The 25,414-nt window shown below is 39.9% G+C and overlaps 1 protein-coding gene across 1 annotated transcript in view; it reads right to left on the minus strand.

The window, feature by feature from the left end:
- The window catches only part of epha10 (EPH receptor A10), a 161,753-nt gene that overhangs the window by 9,713 nt on the left and 126,626 nt on the right, over positions 1–25,414 (minus strand). The window contains exons 6-11 of the mRNA XM_082521704.1: positions 22,196–22,320; positions 18,194–18,467; positions 16,159–16,267; positions 6,345–6,400; positions 2,109–2,234; positions 807–992 (exon numbers count right to left, since the gene is read on the minus strand). Coding sequence (XP_082377830.1) covers positions 807–992; positions 2,109–2,234; positions 6,345–6,400; positions 16,159–16,267; positions 18,194–18,467; positions 22,196–22,320 — 876 coding nt within the window. The remainder of the gene's footprint in view (positions 1–806; positions 993–2,108; positions 2,235–6,344; positions 6,401–16,158; positions 16,268–18,193; positions 18,468–22,195; positions 22,321–25,414) is intronic.

Raw genomic sequence — 25,414 nt, forward strand, 5'->3', positions numbered from 1 at the left:
CCCGCTGGGTCTCTAGCACCAATTACTGTACCCTGCACATCTGCTGCCATCCTACTGAGCACAGAGTGTGCTGGGGCACCGTGCCCACACACACACACACACACACACACACACACACACACAAACACAAACATCACCAAAAAGCATCGCAGCGGCAGTAACAAAAACTTCACAAACTCCTTAAAGCTTCTCCCTTCAGCTGCCCATTAACCTCTACCTCATCTTCTGTGACTCTCATGTCTCTTTCGTCAGTCTCCTCCCTTCAAGTTTTTTTCCCCCACTCTCCTTCCATTCTGTTTTCGCTCTTGGACCTCAATTGCTATCTGTCAGCAGAAAATAGACCTTGATGTAGCTCCGCTGCTGCTAGCACAAGGCATCCATCTACCCACCCTGCTTTCTCCTTTTCAAACTTTACTTCTTGTTCCATCCTCCTCTCTTGCCCTCTTTGCTGTAAGCGCTGACCCCCTCCACGTGTGAGTTATTGAGGTATCTGGAGTGTCTTAGCGCTCCTCCCAATCCTTGTCCCTTGCTACTCCCTTTTACCCTCTCTGTATGCAATTTTAAGATGCTTAAATCCCAATTACCCCTTTTCAACAGCCTTACTTCCTTCAACAACTGAGCTGGTCAAACTGTAGAATTTTTCCCTGATCCTTGGATTCCTACGTTTTTTTCCACTCTGTGCTTCTTTTCATCTGTACCCATTTTCCTTTGTTTTCCCATTCTTTTCCCAGTGGTATCCCCTTACTACTATACTACCTTTCTGTTTCTGCTCTCTGCACAATATCCCTCTCTCCCTCCTTTCTTACCAGTGGTGATAACGCCCTCCAGCCGGATTATGTTAGAGTGGTCAAATTGCCCGAGAATGCCAGCTTCGCTAAGAAAGGAACGGCGCTGCTTGTCAGAACAACCAGCCCTTAACGTCTTTATGGCCACAGGCAGCTCCCTCTTACTGGGCAACTTCAGGCAGCCACGGCACACCTCCCCAAAGTCACCTGTGGGGGGAGACAAACAGAGGTCGTGATCAGTGTCAACGGATGCACAGAAAGAGAGCGCTGAGAAAAACATCAAAAGAATGCGAGAAGAAATGAGTAAGGGTTAGACTGAAGGGGATAGAGGGGGAAGCCAGACTTAGATGAAGAAATACTACTTCATGTTGGGAAGAAAGAGTGATGACATTGAGAGAAAAAGATGAAATACAAAGGGATCAAAGAGAGATCAAAGATGGAGTAGAGTGCAGGTGAAACACTGAAGCATCTACTAGAGGCAAATACAATAGCCACAATAGTTTAGCGCAATTTTGGCAAAGGTCTGCAAGTTCCCAAATTTGATTGAACTGGATGCCAATTCAGCCTCAAAGCAGATTCAGAGAAAGTGCAAAAAGACACAGAGTTGACTTTGAAAGGTTTCTAATACTTTTGGCTTTCTTTTTAACACAGGACAATATATTTTAGCATTTTTGCTATAATATTTGGAAAATTAATGGATTAAAATTGGTTGTCATTCATAATTTCTACTGTGCTATATACTGCTTTTGATTATATCCTCATTCCTAAAATGCATTTGCATGCTTAGCAAAATCTAAATGAAACAGAGGGAGTTATTCAACACAATCTAATATTTCATGTAGCATAAATATTACAAAGACAACATGAGAGATGGATTTATTTTTGTTTAATTAAAAAAAATATTCATTTTAAATGTTTTTGTTCACTACTTTTTTGAACAGGAAACGCTCACTGTAGTTATGATTCCAAAACCTCTCAAAGCAGAAATATTATCCAGCAAGTTGCCTTTTCAGATATGGAAGCTCACATGTCATGTGCACTAATACTACAACAAACTAGATGCTATTTTGTTAAACCACAGTATAGCTTTCTAGTTCTCCTCAATCTTAAAGGAGCTTGGAGCTTAAAGGATGAACAACATGTGTACAGTTCCATTGAATATGTACAATGACAGTAAAGGGCTTTTCTATTCTTCTATTCTCTTCTACCCCACTCTAAAATTGCTGAGCCCACGCACCCTTTCACCGAGTGGTGAAGTCCTCCACCATCATCTCTGGGATGAATAGTGGAATCTGAGATGCTTTCTTGTGTATAATCATGTACCTGTGTGCACAATTCTCTCGATCTTGATGCTCGAGTTGTCCAGCTCTTTGGCAAAGGCATGGACAGCCTGAAGTAGGTCTTCGCAAGTCTCGGGGTCAATGTAGGTCCTCCGTGTTGGGATCTTAACTGCAGTGGTATAAACACACAAAAATATTTATATAGTTTTAAAACTGGTGATATAAAATGAGACATGTGTTTTCTACACTTTGTAAGACATTACATCATTTATTGTGCACATTCTTTATAACGTCTGAAGTACCCAGCAGCAACATATCCACATTAGATATAAAGAAACACTCCCAGACTGGCTGGACCTCGCTCTCAACACAAAGCAAAGCATTTCTAAAGTCTGCATCGCTTTGTGCTCTACTGAGGCTACCATCAGTGAAAGGAATTGCTATGTCTGTCTCCTTCAAGAAAGACTTTCTCTGTGTATGATAGTTGAACATTAGACCAAAATGTTGTGTCTGGGAAGAAGGCTTTGCTCTTTGATCTCCAGCCTGAAATCAATACCAGAGTTTTACCATTGATGTTTGAAAATGCTGAAAAGCTTTCTTCTATCAAACTCTACATAGCTCTATATAACTGTAGGGTTAAGGTAAATATCTCAGTTCTTAGTCAGTTTTTCAAGGTTATAATAGCCAAATATAACCCATAATGCAAAGAGATGATTGGGGGGGGGGGGGGGGGGGGGGGGGGTCTGTCATTTTATTTAAAGGATGGAAAAAATAACATATACTTCCATTTCTTTATTCATAACTCGCCTTACTCTCCGTTTTATTTGTTGTGACCTTGCAAACTCCTGGGAGACAAAGTAAGATCAAAGGCTTTGAGTGCTCAAGTCTTACTGGGTTTCCTCCACAAGGCTTTATTCAGATCACACGGCTCTTCCACAAGGGTTTTTGTCTTTTCAAAATGTTATCGCTCTAACACACACATACGCAGGCAAAATAACAGACACACACGACCAAAATACAATCTTCAGTCAGAAACTGGGACAAGCATAATAGACTTAAAAATGCTGAGGCAGAGAAACCTTTGTCACATGGTGCTTATAGTTGCCTTGCTCCTTTGCTGTAAGTTTCACACTCTAGGTTAAAAGAAACCCTCAAACCGCAATGTTGAAAATAAAAAAACAAACCCCAAAACAAAAATACTTCTACGTTAAAACTGGATGTGTTTTAACTTAGTAATTCAAAAATTACTTAATAATTTTTCTCTGACATATCCACACAAATTGCCTCATTTCTTTTACCAGCATCTACAAAATCACTACTGTGAGGCTAATGAGACACAATAATTGGAAATTTTACCTGACATTTAGAAATGAAAGGGATATCGACTCCAACTAGACTGTACACAACAAAATAAACACTACTTGGTTTCTCAATGAGCCTTAGTTTTCTTTATCAGCTAACTGCCTGTTGTACTTACTGAATACCAATGGTAAGAAAATAAACTTGCCAGCAGGTAGTCAATGACCATTAACCAGTGTATTATAGCTCTCAGCTGGATGACCTTTGACTCCTGTTACTACACTTTAAGGCTAATCTTCCAGGAAAAGGCCTGGTAGTACTCCCAAAAGCAGCACAGAGGCTCTCAAATGTGATTACAGTTTCAGATTGACCTGAGGGAAACTGTACTGGCTGCTTCAAAACGGCTTATTGATCTACCACACACACATGCTTACTTGTGCGAACAAACACACATGCTGATATGCTTCTCTCTCTGTGTGTGTGTGTGTGTGTGTGTGTGTGTGTGTGTGTGCGCAAAGCCGAAAGTGCACTTATGAAAGTGCACTTTTGGCACTTTCATAAGTGCAAAAAGTCCAACACTTTTATTCAAGTGTTGGACTGAATGTTCTTTCCTATAGTAGCTTAAAATCAGACATACACACACAAATGCACAAAACACATAGCATCTGGGTTGGAAACATGAAGCTGAGCCTTAAATCTGCATTCTATCTAAAGGCCACCAGATGGCGATACTTGTGGTTGCAATAAAGATTTCCTGTCTTACAGACGTCGATGGGAAATCAGCTGACCTCTGGGTTTATGGGCTCAGTCATGCATTTTGAGACTATTTTGTAAATTTTGTTCATACCATGTTTCAAAATGGAGGATTACCTGTGGTATGAAAGCACGCAGTCATTGGCTTACAACTTGTCATTACCCAATGAGCACGCAGTTTCACAGTCAGACCCACCCCTTCCTGCCATATCCGTTTTTTTCCCCCTCTAGCAAAGATGGAAACGCTCATCTTGAAGCTTCACAGCAGGACTTCAAAACCCAGTGCGTAATATCACAAATACAACATTACATCATACATATGCCCACATACCAGGAAAAATCTCTACTCCAGTAAGGACTTAATCTTCAATCTGCATTTGTAGTATAAACTGTTCAAGGTCAGTCTGCTTGAATGTTCTTCCATCCATCCTCTTCCGCTGATCTAATTCAGAGCTGTGAGGGGACCAGTTGCCATAGGCTGAGTACATCCTGTACAAGTCGCCTGTCTGTCGCAGGTCTACTTGACTATAATCAACACCCAACTTTTCAAGGTTAACTAACAAATAGCTTTGTTAGCAAAGTCACCTTTGTAGCATTTAGCTTTTCATGTTCATCCATCACACATGCACTGCAGCAGCTGGTTAGATTCAGGGTTCACCGAGTTACTGCTATAGGCACACTCGAAGGGAAACTGAAACATATTCAAGAACATTTTCTTTCATTATAGACAGAAGAACACAAACTTCTTTGTGTCTTTCTCCGTTCATTTTCTTACACACCTTCTCTTGCCGTCGCTCTCTTATGCAGAGTCCGACTATCGATGGCATTGCAAATGAGTCACGAGCCTCTTCTCCTCGCATTCATGGAATATGTGCTGAATATTTCTAGGTCACATACTCTGACATAAAACTAATATTCTGAGCAGTGTCACTTATGATGAGTCTCCTCTGCCAGTTCACCTCATCACACTTCATCCCTCAAACCTCTTAGTGCGCCCTTCACTCACTCACTCATTTCCCCTCCTTCTTCCTCTACTTTATTACTCACACGCTCATTTATTCACTTTTCGTCTCTCTTCCCCTGTCCTCACGCGTTAATATATGGTTGTAGAATGTGTTTTAAGAGTCTGGCAGGCGAACAGATGGGAAAAAAAAAAATCATAACACCCACTACTTTGCGTGCTTCCAGCTCTCGGACAAAGCAGACCTGCAGGAACGCGAAAGCATGCTGCACTGGGTTTGCATGCACGGAACGCAAAACGGACTTTTGTGTTGAATAATGAGGAAAAAATGTTTATATGGGTGTCCAAGTTTCGGAAAGAAAGGTGCGTGTGTGTGTCTCTGAAAAGCAGGCCAAAAATGTTTCGGTGTGTTTCTGTGTTTGTGTATATTACGTGCTTGTCAGCTGTTGGCATGTCTTTGTTTGGGAAGATTTAATTCCCATTCGCATGGCTTCGGCTCATTATTCATCAGACATAGTGCTCCAAACCTCTCTAGAGGGCTCAGTATGCTGGGAGATTAAACAACGCAAATGAGCACGAGCACACGCTTGCGCACTCACACACAATTAAAAAAAAAAGGAGAGAAAGCAAACTCTGCATGCATACACACATAAATAAACTCTAAAACACACACACACACACACACACAGAGCCACCACATTAGCAAAGCACTGACAGGCAAACCCGCACACAAACAGGAACAGATATGTCAAACTTGTTTCAATCTGTCACTGTCAAACAAAAAACCTATTAAGAGCTTTGTGACCAGAGGTTAAAAAAAGAAGCATTTACAACCTTGTAAAACAACAACATTTACTGTTCTGCTTTTGAAGCACAATCTCGCTTGTTGCCTGCCTTGTTCATGAGATTTTAGCCTTTTTTTTTCCCCATTCTTTTTCCTCCCCTCATCTCCGGCTCTTTATCTTCCTCCTCCTCCTCCTGATTTAAATCTCTCCCCATCAAACTCAACCACGCACACACCACCTAATGGAGTGTGTCAGTGTGCTCAGAGTTGGCTAAGCATGCACGCAGAATTGCGAATCAAGGCTGCGGCGCTACTTAATGCCTCAAAAGTCATCTGTAATGCACGGGCATGTGTGTTCACATGCCATTCCCGCACTGGAATAGGAAAAGACAAAGCCTTTTTTCAGATTCCGCCTCCTGTCCCATACACTTTATACAGACACAGTGATGCTGTATAATACAATCATCACTTTTGTCACTTACATTGGAAGTAAAGTTCCTCATCTCCCTCTTGAGAAGCCTTACTGTAGCCACATTGCCTGCGAAGAAAGAGAGAGACGGTCATCAGAGAGAGTTTCTTTTTAATCCCATTTAGCAGACACAGGTAAATGGCAGAATCAGCTGCTCTTTATCTTGAGCCATGGTTATAAGTAGTAACTGCCAAGAGAGAAGAAGCAACAATGAGAATATTGACAGAGGAGAAAGGATGTGGAGAAGCATTCATAAAGACCCCTGAAGTGTTCACTCATCAGAAAAGTCCGAGGCTCAGTGCCAATCCTGCCTATTTGAGTGTGCCACCGACTCACACCAACAGCCTTGCAATTGATACACTATTGTTGTTTCACCTTGAATAACTTTTCATCCAAGAAATGAATATATATACACTTTGGCAACTGGACTGTCCTCATCCTTTGTCACCACAGGGGCCTAAAGAGGAGCAAGCTCAATAGGATCTCACTGTTGATGGCTTCTGGCTGAAAAAAGCTTATTTTTCTTTTCTTTGCATGCAACACAAATGCCACGCACACTCACACTGTCAGTAACAAATTAACATTTGGCTGGCTACTAACAAACTTACTTAGATTAGAAAAATAGAGGAAAAACAAGACTAAAGAATTACTGAGGATATAATTAACAACATCAGAAGTTTTTCTAACAACCGGTTTCCAATAAAATATAGTCTACAAATACCAAAATATAGTATAAAAGTGTGCAAAAGTCTCAAGCCTCCTCTCATTTCTTTGTATATTCATAGGAAAACTGAAAATGTTGCGCTGACTTATTGGAGCATGCGCAAACATACATGGAAATACAACATGAAAGCCAGAAACAGAGTTTGTATAATTCAGTAATGGTAAGGTCCGGGTTTTTCAATTCAGTTGTGCTTTTACTGCATTGGCAGTGTGTTTGGTTTTAATGTCATACTGAAAAATTAAGCAGTTCCCAATCTGATGCTTTCCAGATGGCATTGCATGGCGGATCAAAATCTGACTGTATTTTGTTTTTTTGGAGTTCATAATTCCATCAGTGTTGACGAGATCTCCAACGCTACTGGCTGGAATCATAATTTACAGATGGCTATTGGCACTCAATGCTGTACCTCTCTCCTGATGTCATCGATAGATTTTGTTGATGATTTTAACCAAAACGATTTATTACTCGATGAGTGCCATTGCCACTGATTTTCAGTCCAGTTTTTGTATAATTTGGTATACCTGTATTTCTCTCCTAAAAATGGTATCTTGACACTACCCATTAGACCATTTCTGATGAGGCTTCGCTAAACACTAATTCTTATACACATGACTTTCAGATACTATTCATCTGCATTAGATAGTGTTTCAGGCTTGTCCCTTCTTTTGTCCAGTTTGCTCCCTTTTTTAAGGACACACTGCAAACTATGCTAAGGTATACCAAGTTGTTTAACCAAGTGTTCAAAACCTTTTCAAAAACATTACAAGAAAGTTTCGCTCCTTGGAAGCAAAATATAAAGAAATGAGGGGTAGTTTAAAATTTCTGCATAGCACATTTAAATGCTTTATATGGAATGAGAAGGTCAAGTACAAACATCTGAAAGTTTTCTTCAAATGCCAATCTTGAGAGTGCCTCGTCCTTCAGGTCTTTAGCAAATCAGTTTAGCCTAAGCCTTTTAAAAGAACAGACGTGTATGTATATCTGCATCAATAATATCAACAAGTGAACATGGAACATACTTAACGTTCTGCTGCCATGGCTAGCAAAGACTGCTGTGGCTGTTTTGACAAAGAAGTCACAACGTGTCACAGTTAAGGCCCGAGCACAGATGACACTGAGGTGTAGATTTATGTTTAAGTACAATATTATACCTGCTCAGGCAGGCATGTGTTAATGTGAACATCATAATATATCTGCACTACACAAAGAGCTGGTGCACAGCTGAGAGGGAGTATACAGAGAGTACGACAGTCGTATGTATGTGCACATGGGAATGTTAATGTGTGTCGTTTGTGCATGAGTGTGTCTGCACAAATTCATGTGGGTGCACATGTGTGTGTGTGCGCGCTTTACAGGATCCTGTTATATTGCATGTGCATGTCCCCGTGAGTTTTTATAAGGAGAGACGTGGCTGAGGGTGAGGCTGACACATCCCTCAGCCTGTGTAGCAGTTGGGTCTGAGACAAGGTCAGGACCCTGTCTGTCAAAACACACCAGCAGACACATGCACCACAACTCCTCAGGGCAGGAGATATCAGACCGGAGAGAGGAGACAAGAATTAATAGATAAGGGAGCACAGCGTAAAGGGAGCAAGGGGTGGGAATGGGAGGAAGATGAGAATGGAGGGCACCACGGTACCGAGAGAAACAAGATGCAGGAGACCAAAGGGAGGAGTGGAGGTAAGGGAGCAAATAGTGAACGCGGCAAGGGGAGAAGGGCAAAGCAGTGGAGAAATCATCGAGAGAAATGAAGGAAGTACTGCTGCGACGAAGAGGCAGAGGAAGTGACATGAAAATAAGAGGTTGCGAACAAGAGGATAATTGGGAAGAAGGTTATGCAAGGAAGTTGAAACTTGAAGAGGCACACAGTATAGCCTATAAAGTAGACTGCAAGGAGCAGCGGAAGAAGCAAAGAGAGACGAAAAATATGCATCTCAGAGATTAGAAAAGTAACAGAAAAACAGAAGCTAGGACACACAGCAGGATAAATCAACCATCTAAGCCCTGTACTCATTAAATAACTGCCACAAATTGATATATATATATATTTAAAATAGTATGCTTATTGAACCTTCTGAAAAATTAAAAAATAAGAGTTAATATCAATTAGCATATATGAGTTTTAATTTTTATCATATTAGCTACATCTGGCATCTTTTTGTAATTTGTTTCTTAAAAATATACGTTCAAATTAGAGACAAAGTCTCAAAAACTCACAAAAACCCATGTATCAAATATGATACACTAGGCATAAGGAGTTAAAGGAGTGACAACAAGCTAATAAGCATGAATACTAATACCAAATACCAAAGAAGGATGTAGTAGAAAGTAGTAGTAGCAGGAGTAGTGGTAGGGATGCATGAAAAAGACTCATAAATTGATTTATGTGACCATTTCCCTTTCTTCTTCTGAAATGTCATATATGTGACAAAAATGAAATAGCAGATGCAAAGTAGTACTCATTGGAAGGTTGCTTCTTATTGAGTATGAATTCCCACTCCCTTTCAACATGTAAATTAATCAGAATGTTTTTTTGAATGTAATTTGTATAGTATATTTTTTTTTCTCTCATTTCTTTTCTAAATGTACTTGTATATTGTTCACATGTTGAAATAAATTACCAATCAATCAATCAATCAATCAATATGACTGGCCTTTACATTTTTAGTTTGATTTCAGATCTCGGTGGAGCGCAGTGGCGAGGATATAAATAAAACTGTGCTGAACCGCTTCATGAAAAAGGAAAGAAATGGTTATTATGATTCTCTCGGTATGAGGAAATGAAAGGAGACAGAAATGTGGGGCTAGGGGAGCAGGGAGAAAGAGACTACAGACATGCCAGTGTACCTGGGCATCAGCTCTGTGAAGGGAGGAAGAGGAGAAAGAAGAGGAGGAGGAGGAAGGGTGGAGAAGGAGGTCGAAAGCAGCACCACGCTAGCAGGAGTTACATTGGAAGAGCCTGAGCAGACGCTGCTGGGAAGAAAACAAGGAGGGGGTGCCATTGTCAATTCTGGCTCTTTTCATGAATTTAGTCATTCAACACAACTTTGGATCCAAAACAGATTTTTCTCTAAAATCTAATCACTGGAATACAGTGGATGCTATCAAGTAAACATACAGTACAAAAAATCATATAATATACTTTCAATTTTTGTAAACAGACCTTGCAGTCTATTTCTAAAACTAGAATTACAAGAATTCTGGACTGATTTTTAAATTTCACAACTTCAAAAGAACCAGATGGCAGAAGGAAATGTGTGGATGGTGAATGCTAAAATTTCTGGCCAAACTCTGTCACTGTCTGCTCAGCTTCTTCAAATGTTAGTTTTGGCAAGACTTCTTTTCTCTTTAAGCCCTATTCATGAGCAGATATGTTCTTTGGGAGGGGGGAAAACAAACTTTTCATGTTGATTGACACTTCATTATTCACATCTGTGAAATCCTGTCAATTTAATTGAGCTATGCCAACAATTCTATTTTTCACAAATCTGCATTTTCATTTCCTAATATTATGTCATATGCATGAAGTGGATGGAATTTCTGTTTTAAATGCCACACAATGTTTATTTAAGACATGTTTCAATACCTTTGCAAAAACCTTAATGTAGAATATCTGTAAAACTCAACTAGCAAAACTACTGCATTAAAATTTTGCTGCTATATTTAACAAATTAGTAGATTTTCCCTTTGGTTATGTGAATAGCATTAACTATGGAAGCAAAAATGTTGATTGTTCTAGTTGTATGACATATAGTTATTGCAATGAATAGGTTAAGTGAGTTTTTGTTTTTGTTTTTTTAGATAGTTTTAGAGAAAGAAATGTTCTATACAACAACAACAACAAAAAAAAAAATCTGAATCAAGCAGAAAAACAGACTTTCTCTATAAATCATATACTTCTAGCCTTTAGTACCCTGATTAACCATTTTGGCAAAACCGGTTATGTTAGCTGGAGAAGACTAAAAGAAACCAGGGCACCGATGAATGTATGCGTCTTATCCTGGCATCTGATCGATAGCCAATTAAAAACCACTCCCTTGTCATGTGTGGATAGAGTGAGTGACAGCTTGATACCTGTCAAAGTGGGGGACATGTTTAATATTTATTGATGCTATCATCTCACCTCATCTTATGGCTGGCAATAAAGCTAAAGCTCCTACAACCTTAGCATTGCAAACGAAACACCCAAGTAGCCTTATTTTAAAAGGTCCATCCTTCCATCTTCTTCTAATTATCTACCTCATCTTCATCATAGGGGAGCTAAAGCAGATATCACAGGCCAAGATTCTTGCCATGTTCCAGACACCTCAGAACTCAGATGTCAGGACTTGTGAGCGACATTATTCCCGAGTTAGCGGATTCTTAGCATAGTCGAGCTATTAGAACTAAAAAACATATTCAGAGATAAAGACTAATCACTGCTCTGCGTATGACTTAATGAGTTGAAAATACAAAACAGTGGCAGTACAGATTAAAAGTTTAGTTTTACTATTGTTTATGTTCAGTGCCGCCATCTTGGATTGATAACTCGGGGGTACGTTGTTCTGCTTCAACTTTCCGAGTGGGAGTTGAGGGGGTGTTACACAAAAAAAATCTGAGTTATTCGGGGAACGCAGGGCTCCCATCAGACAGCCGTCCACGCTCACATTCACACTTACAGCCAATTTAGAATCACCAGTTGACCTGGTGTGTGTGTGTTTGGACTGTGGGAGGAAGTTGCTGCCCAGAGGAAGAAAATGCAAACTCCACACAGAAAGGCCTCAGCTGGCTGGTCGAGGATGTCAGAATAGTTTGATAGGTTTTGTGTGTGCTTTTGCTTAATTTAATCAATTTCTATGGCAACTTCAAAAATCGATCATAATTATAAAATTAGTAATAACATGCACTTTTATGCAGCTGTACATTTTTAGGTACAGTCACTCACACTTTAGGGTGAGAACTTTAAAACAAAATAGAAGATGGATGTCATGTAAATTATGCTGCTTCCATGTCAGCTCTTTCAACTCCGTGCCTACATATCCTAGAATAATGCAGGTGCAGAATAATAGGTGAGAGAGCATGAATAGAATCCTAGCTGAGGTATTAGGCCGGAGGAGATTTACAATATGTATGGCAAAATGCACGTAAAATTAGGTAATTTAAAAAAAAAAAAGAGAACACTTTAACTTTTATCCATTAGTATAATGAGATTCACTTTATTCCACTGCTCAGTTTTGCTTTACTCGGATGAGCCCTGCTACCACATAAGTATCTCTCCCTTGGGGCAGATAAATAGTGTTACTCTAAAACCTACTCTCACACAAAGATAAAGACAAATATAGTTTCAGCTTCATTTGTAAGTTATTACTTACAAAGGTGTTAATTTAAACACTATCTGGTGAATAATAAACAGCAAGACTGACAAAATGGCTTTATGCATAAGTAACTTCCAGACATAAAAGCACTGATCTGTTCAACATATGCATGCACCTATACACTGCTGTGTTTGAGACCTTTTTTCTTAGCTTCCCCATCTCTTCCCCTTTGAATCCTACTTTTTTTTTTACTGTGTCACCAAGTGTCATCAGCCCTATGAAATGACCCTCATCTTTAATTTCCTGCTTCTTTCTTTCTTTCTTCTTGAACTCCTCTCCATCCTCTGTTCTTGATAACTTGTAACTCACTCACCAGACACCAAAACACACACACGCACACACACACACGCACACATTCAATCAGAAGACACAGAAACGCATGCTGGTGTGGCTGGTGAAGGGTAAACAATCCTTGCACTGACCAGTCAAGCCTGGGCTTCCTGGAGAATGTTTGGGCAATGCCCTGGAACTCTGGCTCTATCAAACTCTGTCAGGCACCACTGGATTCTGTGTGTATGTGTGTAAATGATAGGATAGAGCATCAAGGTGAGGTTTCAAAGTGAAGAAAATACAAAATACCCTCTCTTATCTCATCACGCCCCCTCCACTTTTCATCTTTTTTTATTACCACTTTATGTTAATAAGAGTTCATAATAATTTGTATGTCACTGTAAGTGACTATGACTGATGATGAACCTGTGCTTAAATAACATCTTTATAATGGTGAGACTGAGCTGCAAGAGTTTCTCAGTTCATCAGTAAATGTATTACCATAAAAGCAATCAGCAACTATTTTGAGATTTGATTGAGCCTTAAAGCAATTTTCTTGCATACGTAAATTGCAAGATAATGGGAAGCAATTCTAGGGCTTCTGGTACAGAAATGCTAAAATATTCGTTGTTTTAATAGTAACTTTGACTATTAAACTTAATCAGTAGACTGCTATAGGTTGTCCAACACAAGAGATCTAAAGACTAAGAGAATAGTCGATGCAGAAAGTTAAATACACCAATTATGCGGTAAAATATGGCACGATCTGTTGTAGTGGTGTACCCACATATGGTAATTCAAACCAACTCACAGAAAATAAAATCACTGGTCCTGTCGCCATCCCCTCACCTCAAACCTTTGCTGCACCAAGTTCTGCTGGAGGTTTCTCTCTGTTAAAAGGGAGTTTCCCCTTCCCACTGTTGCCAAATGCTTGCTCATAAGGGGTTGTCAAATAGTTGGCTTTCTCTCTGTATTATTGTAGCGTCTTTACCTTACTTGGCCTGATATGACGCTTTATAAATAAAATGGAATAATTTCCTTTTTTTTGGACTCTAAGAGCTGCAGGAACAGAAGGGGTTAAGAGGAGGGAGAGACAAACCCCATGTCCATTACAGAGGCACAACTAACGCACTCTATATTAAAAGTGAAAAATGAAGTAGGTTTGAGGACCGTGCATAGCATCAAGGGCACATCCATAAATGTGATGTGCCATAAATGCATTTTGCTGCCAGTGTCCATCCATGCCTTTATGTGTGTGCAGTGGAACTCATTTGCATGTGTCTGTGTGAACAGGCAGATCGATGTAACTGAGACCCTCCAGCCATAGCTGTAAGCTGGCTGTCTTTGCGAACACGAACATGGTAATTGAGGCATCACACCATTCTCCCTTTGTCTCTATGCAAAACATGAAGAGCTAGTTAATGGTCCAGCAGCGATGAACAATGGAGACCACTTGCAATGAATGCAGTGATGGAAATAAAAGAGTAAGATAACCATTATTATTCACTGTGATGCTGTGCACAAGGGCATGATGCTGCCTTCCTCAAAGCAAGAATTTATTTAAATACTTGTGCTGTGTGTGTGTCAGAGTATGTGTCTACTGAGAATAAGCACCTTGTTGAATTTTATGCTTTTCCTACTACAGTGCTGTTGTCTTCACTTGACTATGTCTGCGAATGTTTGTACATCCATTCCTATATTTTCCTTTAAAAATGTTTGACTGATATCCACCAATGTGTATGACGCTGCTGTGAATGAACAGGACCCAGTTTTTCGCCCAGCTGAATCCATCATTGCCCCGTTTGTCTGGATCTTGAATTGGTCGTGGTGTCTATAACACAGCCCCTCTTTATACACACATACAGAGAGTGTAGCTGTGGAAAAAGCCCACTTTACTTTGTATGGTTGAGAGTGCAGCTTCAGTGAAGATCAGTGTATCCGTGTGTGTGTGTGTGTGTGTGTGTGTGTACGGAGAAAGAAAAGAGGATGAACAAAAGCTATACAGACAAATCTTTGCACAATGTGTTGGAAAATCTCGCTGGACAGACTGAACAGTTGAATTGCAGCCAAATGGAAGAAGAAAAAAACATATGCGTGCATGTGTACTGTGTGGGAATAGATATTTGCCCTCTACTCATGTGCTGCATATATGATTGAGAGTACAGTAAGAGTTGCGAGTCTGTGTGTTACTGTGTAGGCGTATTTGAGGTGAGATGGTAGAATTCAGAGTTGGGCATGAGTCAAAGAGCAAAATGTTTGGAACAAGCAGAAATCCACTCACTCCCTTTGTCTGCTCAGCTGAATAAAACATGTAACTACACGACAAGATATTCAGCTTCCATATCATAAAATCATTTAATGTTTAACAGTCAAGACACTCAAGTCTGGCAAGTTATGTTAATATGTATTCGTCAGTTATTATGATTGCCTACATTGTCTTTAGTAATATATTGCAATGCATGAGCCTGTGGCACCAATGTAGTCATTGCAGGGAAATGTGCAGCAACATCTACTAATCACCTGAGGACTAAAAGTCCAATTAATTACTTAAACACCTATGCTCACAATGCCCCACTTTACAATTTTTTAAAAACATTCCATCATAACAATTATCTTATCTAAATTGCGTCATTAAAAATGACCCAAACTGAACCTAATTGTACCAGACTGCCACTTTAAGCCCAGCTGTACTAAAAGAAAACAGAATATAATAAATAAATAAGTAACAATAATAACTATAATAATTTGAAACAAAAATTGAATTTAATTAAACTGAGCAATATGCAGAAAAAGATTTCCCTGAAGTGTGAAGAGTAATTTGCATTAGCTGTGAGTCATTTTGGTTTAAGGTTAAACGTTAGTTCAGTTTAACAGTTTTTTATCCTTACTGAAAAAGGTAGAGTAATAAAGCTGAACGTTCCACTCTCATTATAAAACAACGTTAAAAAAAGACCCTTTGATTCAGTGTAAACCCAAGAGGTAGAGCGAAATCACTTTGCAAACCATGTGTCTGCCGTTATACAAGTGACACTACCTAAACCTTTCATCTCAGCTGTTTTAAACAGCTCCATTTCTCTATGTGGAAACTAATTAGAGAGCAAAGAACTATGAACTTCGAGCCAAAAAAATGATCAAAGAAGGTTTTGACCCTGCCAACATTTTCCCCCGGGTGCGGACAGCGCCATTATCAAGCTGATGTCTTTATGTTGCATATTAAACGATGGTGAGCGTGGCTGCACAACGCAGAATCACTGTTAATGTATGGTCCTTTTACAGGATCCTCTCTTACAGACAGATTACTATAATCTGGATTAAGATGGAGCTGCATGTGATGGTTAACTTAATATGCAGCCGAGTCTATGATGCGTACGAAGTGTGTAAAAAGATACTAAAATCTGGGAAGGCCTTCACGAACCATAGGGAGTGGCTAGGGACTTAATCTACTGTGTGCATGTTTACATCAGTATATTCATATCTACCTCCTCCAGATGAGCAGTCCAGCTCCCATGGAGAGCAGCATAATGAGGGCAGCCACAGACACGACAACAATGATCACCACCGGATTCTGTTCACTGGACGCCAGTGCCACTGCAAATAACAAAACGTAGTTATTACACATATAAACACACACACACCTTAACCGAACAACATAAGTAGCAGTTATGAGCCTAGGAAAGAATCACAGGGACATTTGTGCACATGATCTTGCTGACATTCAGCTGAAGAAGAACACGAGCTGAGGACAAATTATGAAGAAATCTTTTTTGCTTTAGTAAACAAGAAGCACTGACATCAACAGAACAGCCTCATCTTTACAGTCACTGAGTAGTTGTTCTAGATGCTGTTTTATACTCTAGTGTATCAGCTGACATACAATTATGCACATTTTCATATTTTAAATATTTCTCATCCATGTTAGTTTCAAATGTTTAGAGCTCGCTGAACTCGTCTGTGTTGCAGTGGGCGCCTGCTACATCCTGTTTTCTTACACTACCTACACCTGGTTCCTCTCATGAACATGTTACTTATCCAAACTGCATTTTAGTTTAAACTACACCTTAAAGCACAGTTAGAGTCAAACATCCAGCCACAAACAATGCAGTAATTTTCAAGCTTTTATTGCAGGTTTAAGGTTGACAGGACGACATGTTGAGATGTGTTTTCCTACAGTTTCTTTCCTTTGTTTTCATTGTTACTTTACCTTCGTGCATGTAATGCATGATTTGGTCAGTTCTTAACTGAGTGGGAAGCACAATTCCAAGCTGTTTAGGCTTAAATGTCAGTGTTGATTAATATTCACCGTCTCCCACACAAAGTTAATTGACAGATAAATGTAATAAGCTGTATGATTTGTTAGTTGGTGATGCAGTATGTGGGGCGATTTTATGAACCCACGAATAACAAAAACAAACTTCTTGAATTGGACAGCCAGCCAAAACCTTTAAGAAGTGTCTTCGTGCACGTCAGCACCGCTTTTAGCCACTCACACATTTGAATCTATTCTACTGTGTCTACTGTGTCAAAACTCTTTTAAGAGGAGAAACTTGTATGAGGCTAAGACAGAAGCTGTTTTAACGCTGTGAGAGGGTGCATGATGGCATGTGCACAGTTCACATCACTCGTGTCAATTTTTCTGCCTTAAGCCTCAGTTATATTTTCCACGTCCACGAGTCCACTCGGGTCTGCTCGGTCTGAGTGACAAAATGTCGTCATAACACGGGAAGCGCGAAGGTCGGTGCAGATGTCTGTGCGCTTGGCTGTTTTTTTGTGACCGCGCAGACTTGTCAGCAGAGAATTGATATTATGGCTTCCCGGTCATCGAGTCTCCAGCTGTCCGTGTCCACAACGGAGTATAATCAAGGCTTTAGACACCTAATGGTGCCGACTGAACTCCTGATCTAATTCGCTGTATTAGAGCTTGGACAATGGTCAGTCATTCTGATACGGAGATTAATTTTTCAGCTAGATGCGATTTTGAGGTCCATGATAAAGTCACAATTGCAAGTGGTCAGATCAGGAGCACAGAGAGTGCTGGAGGTAGGGCCTAAATTTGTATCAAGGAATCACAAAACGTTTCGATCACACATTATAAAAGTTTCTGCAAAAGTAATGCACCCCTCTGGTGCGAAGCAACACCGCTATAATACTATAAATTCTCAACATTCCTCTTCCTGGAGAAATACAATGGTTGAAAAAAATATATTTGTGAAAAGTACAAGGCAAGAAACAAGAAGGATACCAGCCAAACCCTGAGGTGGCATAAGGGACACTATATCAACAGGCGCAAAGAAGAAACATTTCACGGCTTACTGCTAATATCTTGAATCTTCACACATAATCTTAGACACAGTCACATCCCATATCTGTCTCACTAGCAGCACGCCTCATTGTGTGGGCTGGCCAGGTGCCTGCACCGAACGCCTACCCAATCTGCCTGGTCTAAGAGAAGGGAGTGGGGAGAAAGGAGAGAAATCAAGGAGGGGAAGGGGGAGGAGGAATAAAACTGCTACTCACACTCGCCAAGTGTCTGCAGCTCCAGGGGAGTGCTGTACGCCCCGTAATCAATGGGCGGCGGGGACGAGGATGAGGATGAAGAGGAGGATGATGTAGAAGAGGAAGAGGACGTAGAGGAGGAAGATGAGAGCGGGGAAGAAGACAAGGCTGAGGAAGGAGCTGGTGTTGAGAAGGGGCGGATGAGGAAGACATATGTGGTGCCGGGCTTAAGGTTGTTGACACTGATCCGTGTGGCGGCAGTCTTCACAGTAGAATAACTCTGATCCTTTTGTTCCTGCAGAGATCGAAAGAGAAGTGAGAAAGAGGGAGGGAAAAAAAACAACAAAAGAGAGAAACAGGAGAGGAAGAGGTGGAGGAGTTAGACGTGTAGGAGGAATTCATTTGTGAGAGGGATCATTCGTTTCCGAGGCACAGTTTGTAATTCTGGGAGATGTGCAAGACAACTTTGTAACAAAATCAGAGGCTTCGGTAATGTTTCATTTATTGAGACAGTGTTTCAAAGAGTCAGACAGTTTGGCACGTCGAGTTAGGAGTTTTTAACTTGCTTTTAATAAGGGAGCATTACTCATTGCTTTGGGAATAAATTATAAAAATTCCAGAAGGCAGTAACAGTGCGACTCCGTGTAAAGTTTTTAGAAAAACAAATATGGTGCTCATCTGTTGATGAGAATGAGTGACACCTTCTACAATGCAGAAAAATGGGCTGAGTGAGTAACACATTCAAATAATTGCAACACTTGCTTTGTAATATACTTGGTTTTGCATGTTATTTGCAAAACATCTCCATTTAAAACAGCAAGTATAAGAAGTCTGCCATGATTGACACGGATTCTGGTTCCCAAACAATGAATTTTAAAGCTTTTGGTGACTCCTTGACTTTGTGCAGCATCTGCATGAAGTTGATCTGATGGTTTTTATGAAAATGGAATTTTTCCCAAAAGCGTGTGTGTGAAGGTCATTGTAGTCTAAGGAGCTTGGATTTCTTTAAGTTGCTTGAAGACGTTTCACCTCTCATCCGAGAAGCTTCTTCAGTTCAGTTCCATAGGAGGTCCATTGTGCCTCTTTGGGGGACACTCCTATAGGGCTTAAATCTGGGCCTCTCCATGATTTGACCTTAGAACTGAAGAAGCTTCTTGGATGAGAGGTGAAACGTCTTCAAGCAACTTAAAGAAGTCCAGATGCTTTTCTTTCCAAGCTCCTTAGACTTCCCAAAAGCTTCTTATTAAGCTTAATCTTGGTCGGCAGGTCAGATTTTTATATGGAGCTTTTTGAAAAAAAGTAGCAATAAAACATATCACATCATCATCAGCTTTAGCCTAGCTCAGTAGCAAATGTTAGCATGCTACAAAGCCTATCTGAGCGTGATGGGGGAAAAAAAAAAATCCCCCAAAGCATCCGTATGTTATGGTATTATTGTGGCATTATGATGTGAATAAAGCAGCCACCGTGCCCACATAGAGAGCTGCTACATCTCTATGTTTTGTTCATTTGTGAACACAGAGGAGGAAATAAAGACAGCAGAAAAGTCAGATGAATGACACACACACACACACACACACACTGAAATAAAAAGAGATTAACTGAGAAACAGAACGGTTGCTGCTGCATAATGAGCGTACCCTGCAGAGTGAGCTAAGCTATGTGACAAGAGCTGACAGGAGAGAACTGAAGAGGAAAATTTTGGGAGTCTATGTAGATCTGAAGCGCGCAACAACAACAGCACTCTGAGCTGACACTTTCCAAAGTCAAGTAATGAATACACCGAATTAATCATCATTAGTCATTAACAGTGTTAATCGTTCTTATTGTCAATAATGTTTTCTAATTATTATTCAAATTACAAGTTTAAATAGTTCAATTTTTAAAATGTTTAACAAATCATTAAATTAAACAAGTGATTTTAAAATATCATTAAACACCATGTGGGCTCAGACGATGACTGTGCACTGTGGTAAAAGAGACAAAGAAAGAAAGAGGCAACATGCTGACTAAACAAAGCTTTTCTTTCTTAAACTTTAATCGGGTTTCTGCATTACCTTTTCATTTCATGGCTGTTTAACAATTTTCCTGTCTTACTGTCAGTTATACTCCTTCTATCACTTAAATTCTCTTTACTCATCTGTTTCCCACATTCTGCTTTTCTTCCCCTACACGCAGTCCCACTAAGCGCTTTTTCATTTCTTTCTATCGCTGTCTTACAAGCATATTTCCAACAAGTCATTTCCCCATCTTCCTCTGTCTCAAATACCCTCTTCACCCCTCTCTTTCTATCTGTTACCACAAAAGCTTTTTATCCCTTCAAAGTACACCACAATATTCCTCTTGTTACCTCTTCTTTACCCCGCATCTTTCCCACCCACCTCTCTTCTAGATTTGTTCCCGTCTCTCTTTTTTCATATAAAGATCTGGGAGTAGAGCAGCAAGGAGCGGAGCTTTAATAAATATGATGAAGCATAGGGAAGAGAAGAAAATGTGAAAACTGGTGAGAGCTTGCCACAGCCAAACACAAAGACCTGGCATTGCCAGAAAACACAGTGTGTGAAAATAGACAAGTGTGAGTGTGACAGCTGTCATTTTATGTCCACGACAGATTTACTGTAAAGACTAGTCGCAATCTGCTATGCTATGCAAATGAGCGTGACACGGCAGATGAAATTACAGCGTGTGTTCATGAAAGAAAAAAAAATTAATAAAGATATTCATTTATACATTAACTGGGCTATGAATGACTCTGAAAAAATTCTGGAAACAATAAATGGTTGCATTTGAACATATGGCCTTCTGTGATTCTGTAGGGAGTGTTAAAATGTAGCAATCTCGGCTTTTGTGGGAATAATTTTGACCTCTCAGAGTAGCTCTTTAATGTCCTTTCATCAATACAATGGTACTATTATAGTACATGTGAAAAAGAAAATTAGTAACGAAAATACAAATAAAATCTAGATTAAAAAAAGCACAAGTGAAATGATTTCAGAACTTGGAAAAATCTTAAAACAAAACAAAAATATAGAGTTTTGATATTTGTTGGTTTGGTGTAAATTTTATTACAACTTGCCTGATGAGGCATTGATGGAGGTGATTATTATTGTAATACCTGTACTGATTTTTCATATATACCTCCAGCTCAAACAGCTGAAACAAGAAAATCTCTGAAAACTGAAACTAAACTAGTTTAAAAAACAAAAAGTCAAACATGAAATAATAATAAAAACTAATAAAAAAATATAAGACATGAACATGAAACATAAGCCTGTTAGAGCTGTGTGGTACACATCTATTATAGTGGCACGGCCTCCCTGTTTATCTGCACTCTGTTCTGTACAGCAGGTTCTGTACTGCTTGTTCTTGCTATTAATATTGATAAACCTGTTATAGAAGTAAATTTGATCTTTAATATCAGCCACGAACATATCTCACTTCATTCTAATGGCAAAGAAAGAACCTCCAGAGTGCTGAACTTTTCCTCCAGTGAGTTGCTGAATGCTATTTATATCAAGCAAACACGAGAGAAATTAAAGTTTACCGCAGCTTTACTGCAGTGAGGAGTGGGTTTAGAAAATTTGGTTGGGCATCAGAAAGTCACCAGAAAACAACGTACTTCTGAGGGACTCCATATGATGCATGTCATTCATTTTGTGAGTTCTTTCCACTATAGTTGGTACCTTTAAGTCTTTCCTCTCTCTCTTTGCACCGATCTGTGCATATCTAATAGTAATCTTATCTGTCTCAGGCTCTGGAGCTGCATGTTCCTGATCTGCAGTTACTGTCCCAACAAACCTGCAGGGCATTTATTATTATATTGCTTGCCATGTCCTCTGTGCACGTCTTTCATGTTTGCTTTTCCTTCATCCCACATGGTGAAAGTAGATGGCCAACCTCCCAGAGCATGATTCTGCTGGAGTTTTTCCACTTTCTTCAGTAAAACTTGTGTTTTTTTCCCCCCTCCTCTACAAATAAGACTGAATTCAGCTGATATTTATGATGAAGTAACAGCACATATACCTTTTCATAGTATTTGACTTCATATCCAGTCCGGCTGCTGTTGGGATGAGAGGGCTCTCTCCACACCAAGGTTATGCTCTTCTGTTCGATCTTCTCTGCTCGCAGTTCGCTGATAAGAGATGGTGCTACAGAGGGAAAGGAGGCGAGAAAAAGAGGAGAAAGCTGAGTTTAGGTATGGTGAAAATACAGTGGCTACAACTATGATGTCTACCTTGACTCAATGAGCAAAGGTTAAAGAAGGAGTACCATCAACTCTCTTAGAGAGAAGAAGCAGGCACTTATATATAGTACACCTGAGTGGATTTCCAGATCAAAAGGAAGAGAGGGAAAATGTCTGCATGAGAGGGCTCATAGGAAAGTCAGGTATAAACTATGAGAGGTAAGAGATTAAATACTGAAGCTAAAACATGTCAAAGCAGGTAGCTGCCCATGAGTAGACGAAGGCTGTCTCCCTCTTTCCGTGTGTGTGTGTGTGTGTGTGTGTGTGAATGAACAGCTCCCAGATCCTGTACATCGGGATTGACAATATATCAATACCAATATGGGCTGAGTGACAAGTCTTTATTGACACAAGACAAACAGACAGAGGCACTCTTAATCTTAACTTTCTATTTCTTCTCCAGGTCTCTTAATTAAACTGACCTCACTTCAGTGTTTTCAGACTGAATCCAGAAAACTGCACTGGAATTTAGCCTGACACATAATTTGGCTCTTATTGATCACGCCAGTGCAATACATGAGGAATGATTCTGTTCAAAGCTCATCCAAATTTAGATGCAGTGCATAATGACAGTTGCTCACAAAGCAAACACTCTCATTACTGATGAAAAACTAGTTCTTTGATTCTGTGTCAACAAATGACAGGCTGCGCATAGTATGATAATCAGCAAACACCACCCACTCTTGCTTAAGTGCTAATTATACGGCTAATTATACCATGTGTAATGAAGTTGCAAAAAGGGTTGCCAGTCAAAAATACTAAGAAAAATTATGCGGTGTATTTAGCTTAAAAGGCCTTTATGTTAGGAAGGAGTGGTGCCATTAAGGCTGGGCGACAGGGTGAAGGAAGTGGCAGAGAAGTTTACGAGGGGGATTTCTAGATTTCATTTACTTAAATGCACATCAATACCTTTAATAGCATTCAAAAATATCCAATTAAGTTCCATATTTTCTGTGGTTTATTTTACTTCCCTTTTGTAGTGCTTGCTCTTTTTTTTAACCTTAATTCATTCCGACAATAGTTACCGATTCAGTTCTTTCCAGGTCCATTTCTTCCTTATCTCCTCCTTGACCTTTAGCCATCAGTTTGTCTCATTGCTCCTCGAAAAAGGCTACACTAATGAATATTTTCTGTCTGTCACTCACACGTGAACACATGAAATACTGCACACATATACACATGCACGACCTCCTCTCAAACAGCAGGATAATAGTCATTTTAGGCAGCAGATCAAAGGCAATCTGTCAGCATTGCTCTCTCTCAGTGTCCACCTCCATCTGTCATTTTTTTATGTCGCTGCTAACACAGGTATAATGCATTCTTCGTGATAACTATGTGACTTTTTGTTTCATGTTGGAAGTAAGGATGTATATCCATATGTGTGTATAGGCTGATGTCAAGTTTGCCAATGGCCACTGCAATCATAGATGCGTTTTATTTTTGCCCAATCAAGCTGAAAGAGGGAAATCCGGGCCATATGGAGACTATTAGTGTGAAAAAAGGATTCAAAAATTGATTTTTTTTTCTTTTTAATACAAAAGAATCATTTACTTGGATTCAGTGATATTAACACTAGTTATCACCAACACACCAAATAAATCCAGACATTCCTCAACAGCCGTCTCAGAAGGATTCTCCACATTCGCTGGGCAGACACAATCAGTAACATCAAACTATGGGAAATAACTTGTCAACTCCCAGTAGAGGAAGAAATCAGGAAGAGAAGATGGTGCTGGGTAGGGCACGCTTTACGCACATCGCCAACCAACATCACCAGGCGAGCTCTCAGGTGGATCCCCCAAGGCAAGCGAAAGAGAGGCCACCCAAGAAACTCCTGGAGAGGACACCTCGAGGCAGAAGCAAAAATGATGGGCTACACCTGGACCCACCTAAGAACGGCCCAGGACAGAAATCTCTGGAGATCTACCTTTGGCGGCCCATACCCTGGGAGGTGTGACAGGCAGTAGCAGTAATAGTAGTATCACCAAGACATTAATACTCACTGAACACTGTATTAGTTAAACCTTGCTAGAACATGATAGGAGGATCTTTTGCCTTGAGTACTGCCTTAATTCTTCAAACCATAGTTTGGATTAAACAAAATGCTGAAAACACTCTTCAGAGATTTTGGTCTCTGGTGACATGACAGCATCACATAGATTTGATGCAAATTTGTCAGCCGACTCTCCTTTTCCAACACATCCCAGAAAGCTCTACTGGAAATTTGATGACTGTGGAGGCTATTTAAGTATCGGGAACTCATTGTCATTTTCGGGAAGCAAGCTGGAAATGATTTGATCTTTGTGACATGGTGTTTTCTCCTGGCCTAGCCTCAGCTTCTTCTTGTTCTTCTCTCTTCTGCTGCTTTAAGGTTTGATGTGTTCAGACATGGGTTTAAAGATACTCTTCTGTATATCCTGGATGTAATGTAAAGAACCCTGGTCATTCTCCTCCGACCTCTGACATCAACAAGGCATTTTCACCCAGATAATGGGCGCTTATTGGATATTTTCTCTTTTTCGGGCTACTCTCCATAAACTCTAGAGATGGTTTTATGGAAAAAACCCAGCAGATCAGCATTTTCTAAAATGCTCAGTCCTGCAACAACAGTCCCTTAAATCACCTTCATTCTGATGCTCAACTTCAGCAGGTCACCTTGACCATGTCTTCAGTTGCTGCCATATGTGTAATCAGTTTATTCTAATAAGTATTAAGAGTGAGCAAAGGTTTTAAAAATAGACATACATATTAAGAGCAGTTAGAGATCTTTTGAAAATATCATCATTACTTTGAGTCCTCAAGGTATTCTGAAGGATATTCCTGCATAATGTGAACACGGCACATTGTACAGATGCATACACAGTAGGGGGAGAGTAGTCGTGGAAGCCATAGGCGCTCTAAAAGTTGTTATGATGTTAATGAACACGACACACGAATGTAAATAGACATAAGCAAAAGAAATTATTTGCGGTGATTAATGAATATGCATGGGCATTAAT

The sequence above is a fragment of the Aulonocara stuartgranti genome (assembly GCF_965226115.1).
Source record: "Aulonocara stuartgranti genome assembly, chromosome: 22".
Taxonomy (NCBI): Eukaryota; Metazoa; Chordata; class Actinopteri; order Cichliformes; family Cichlidae; genus Aulonocara; species Aulonocara stuartgranti.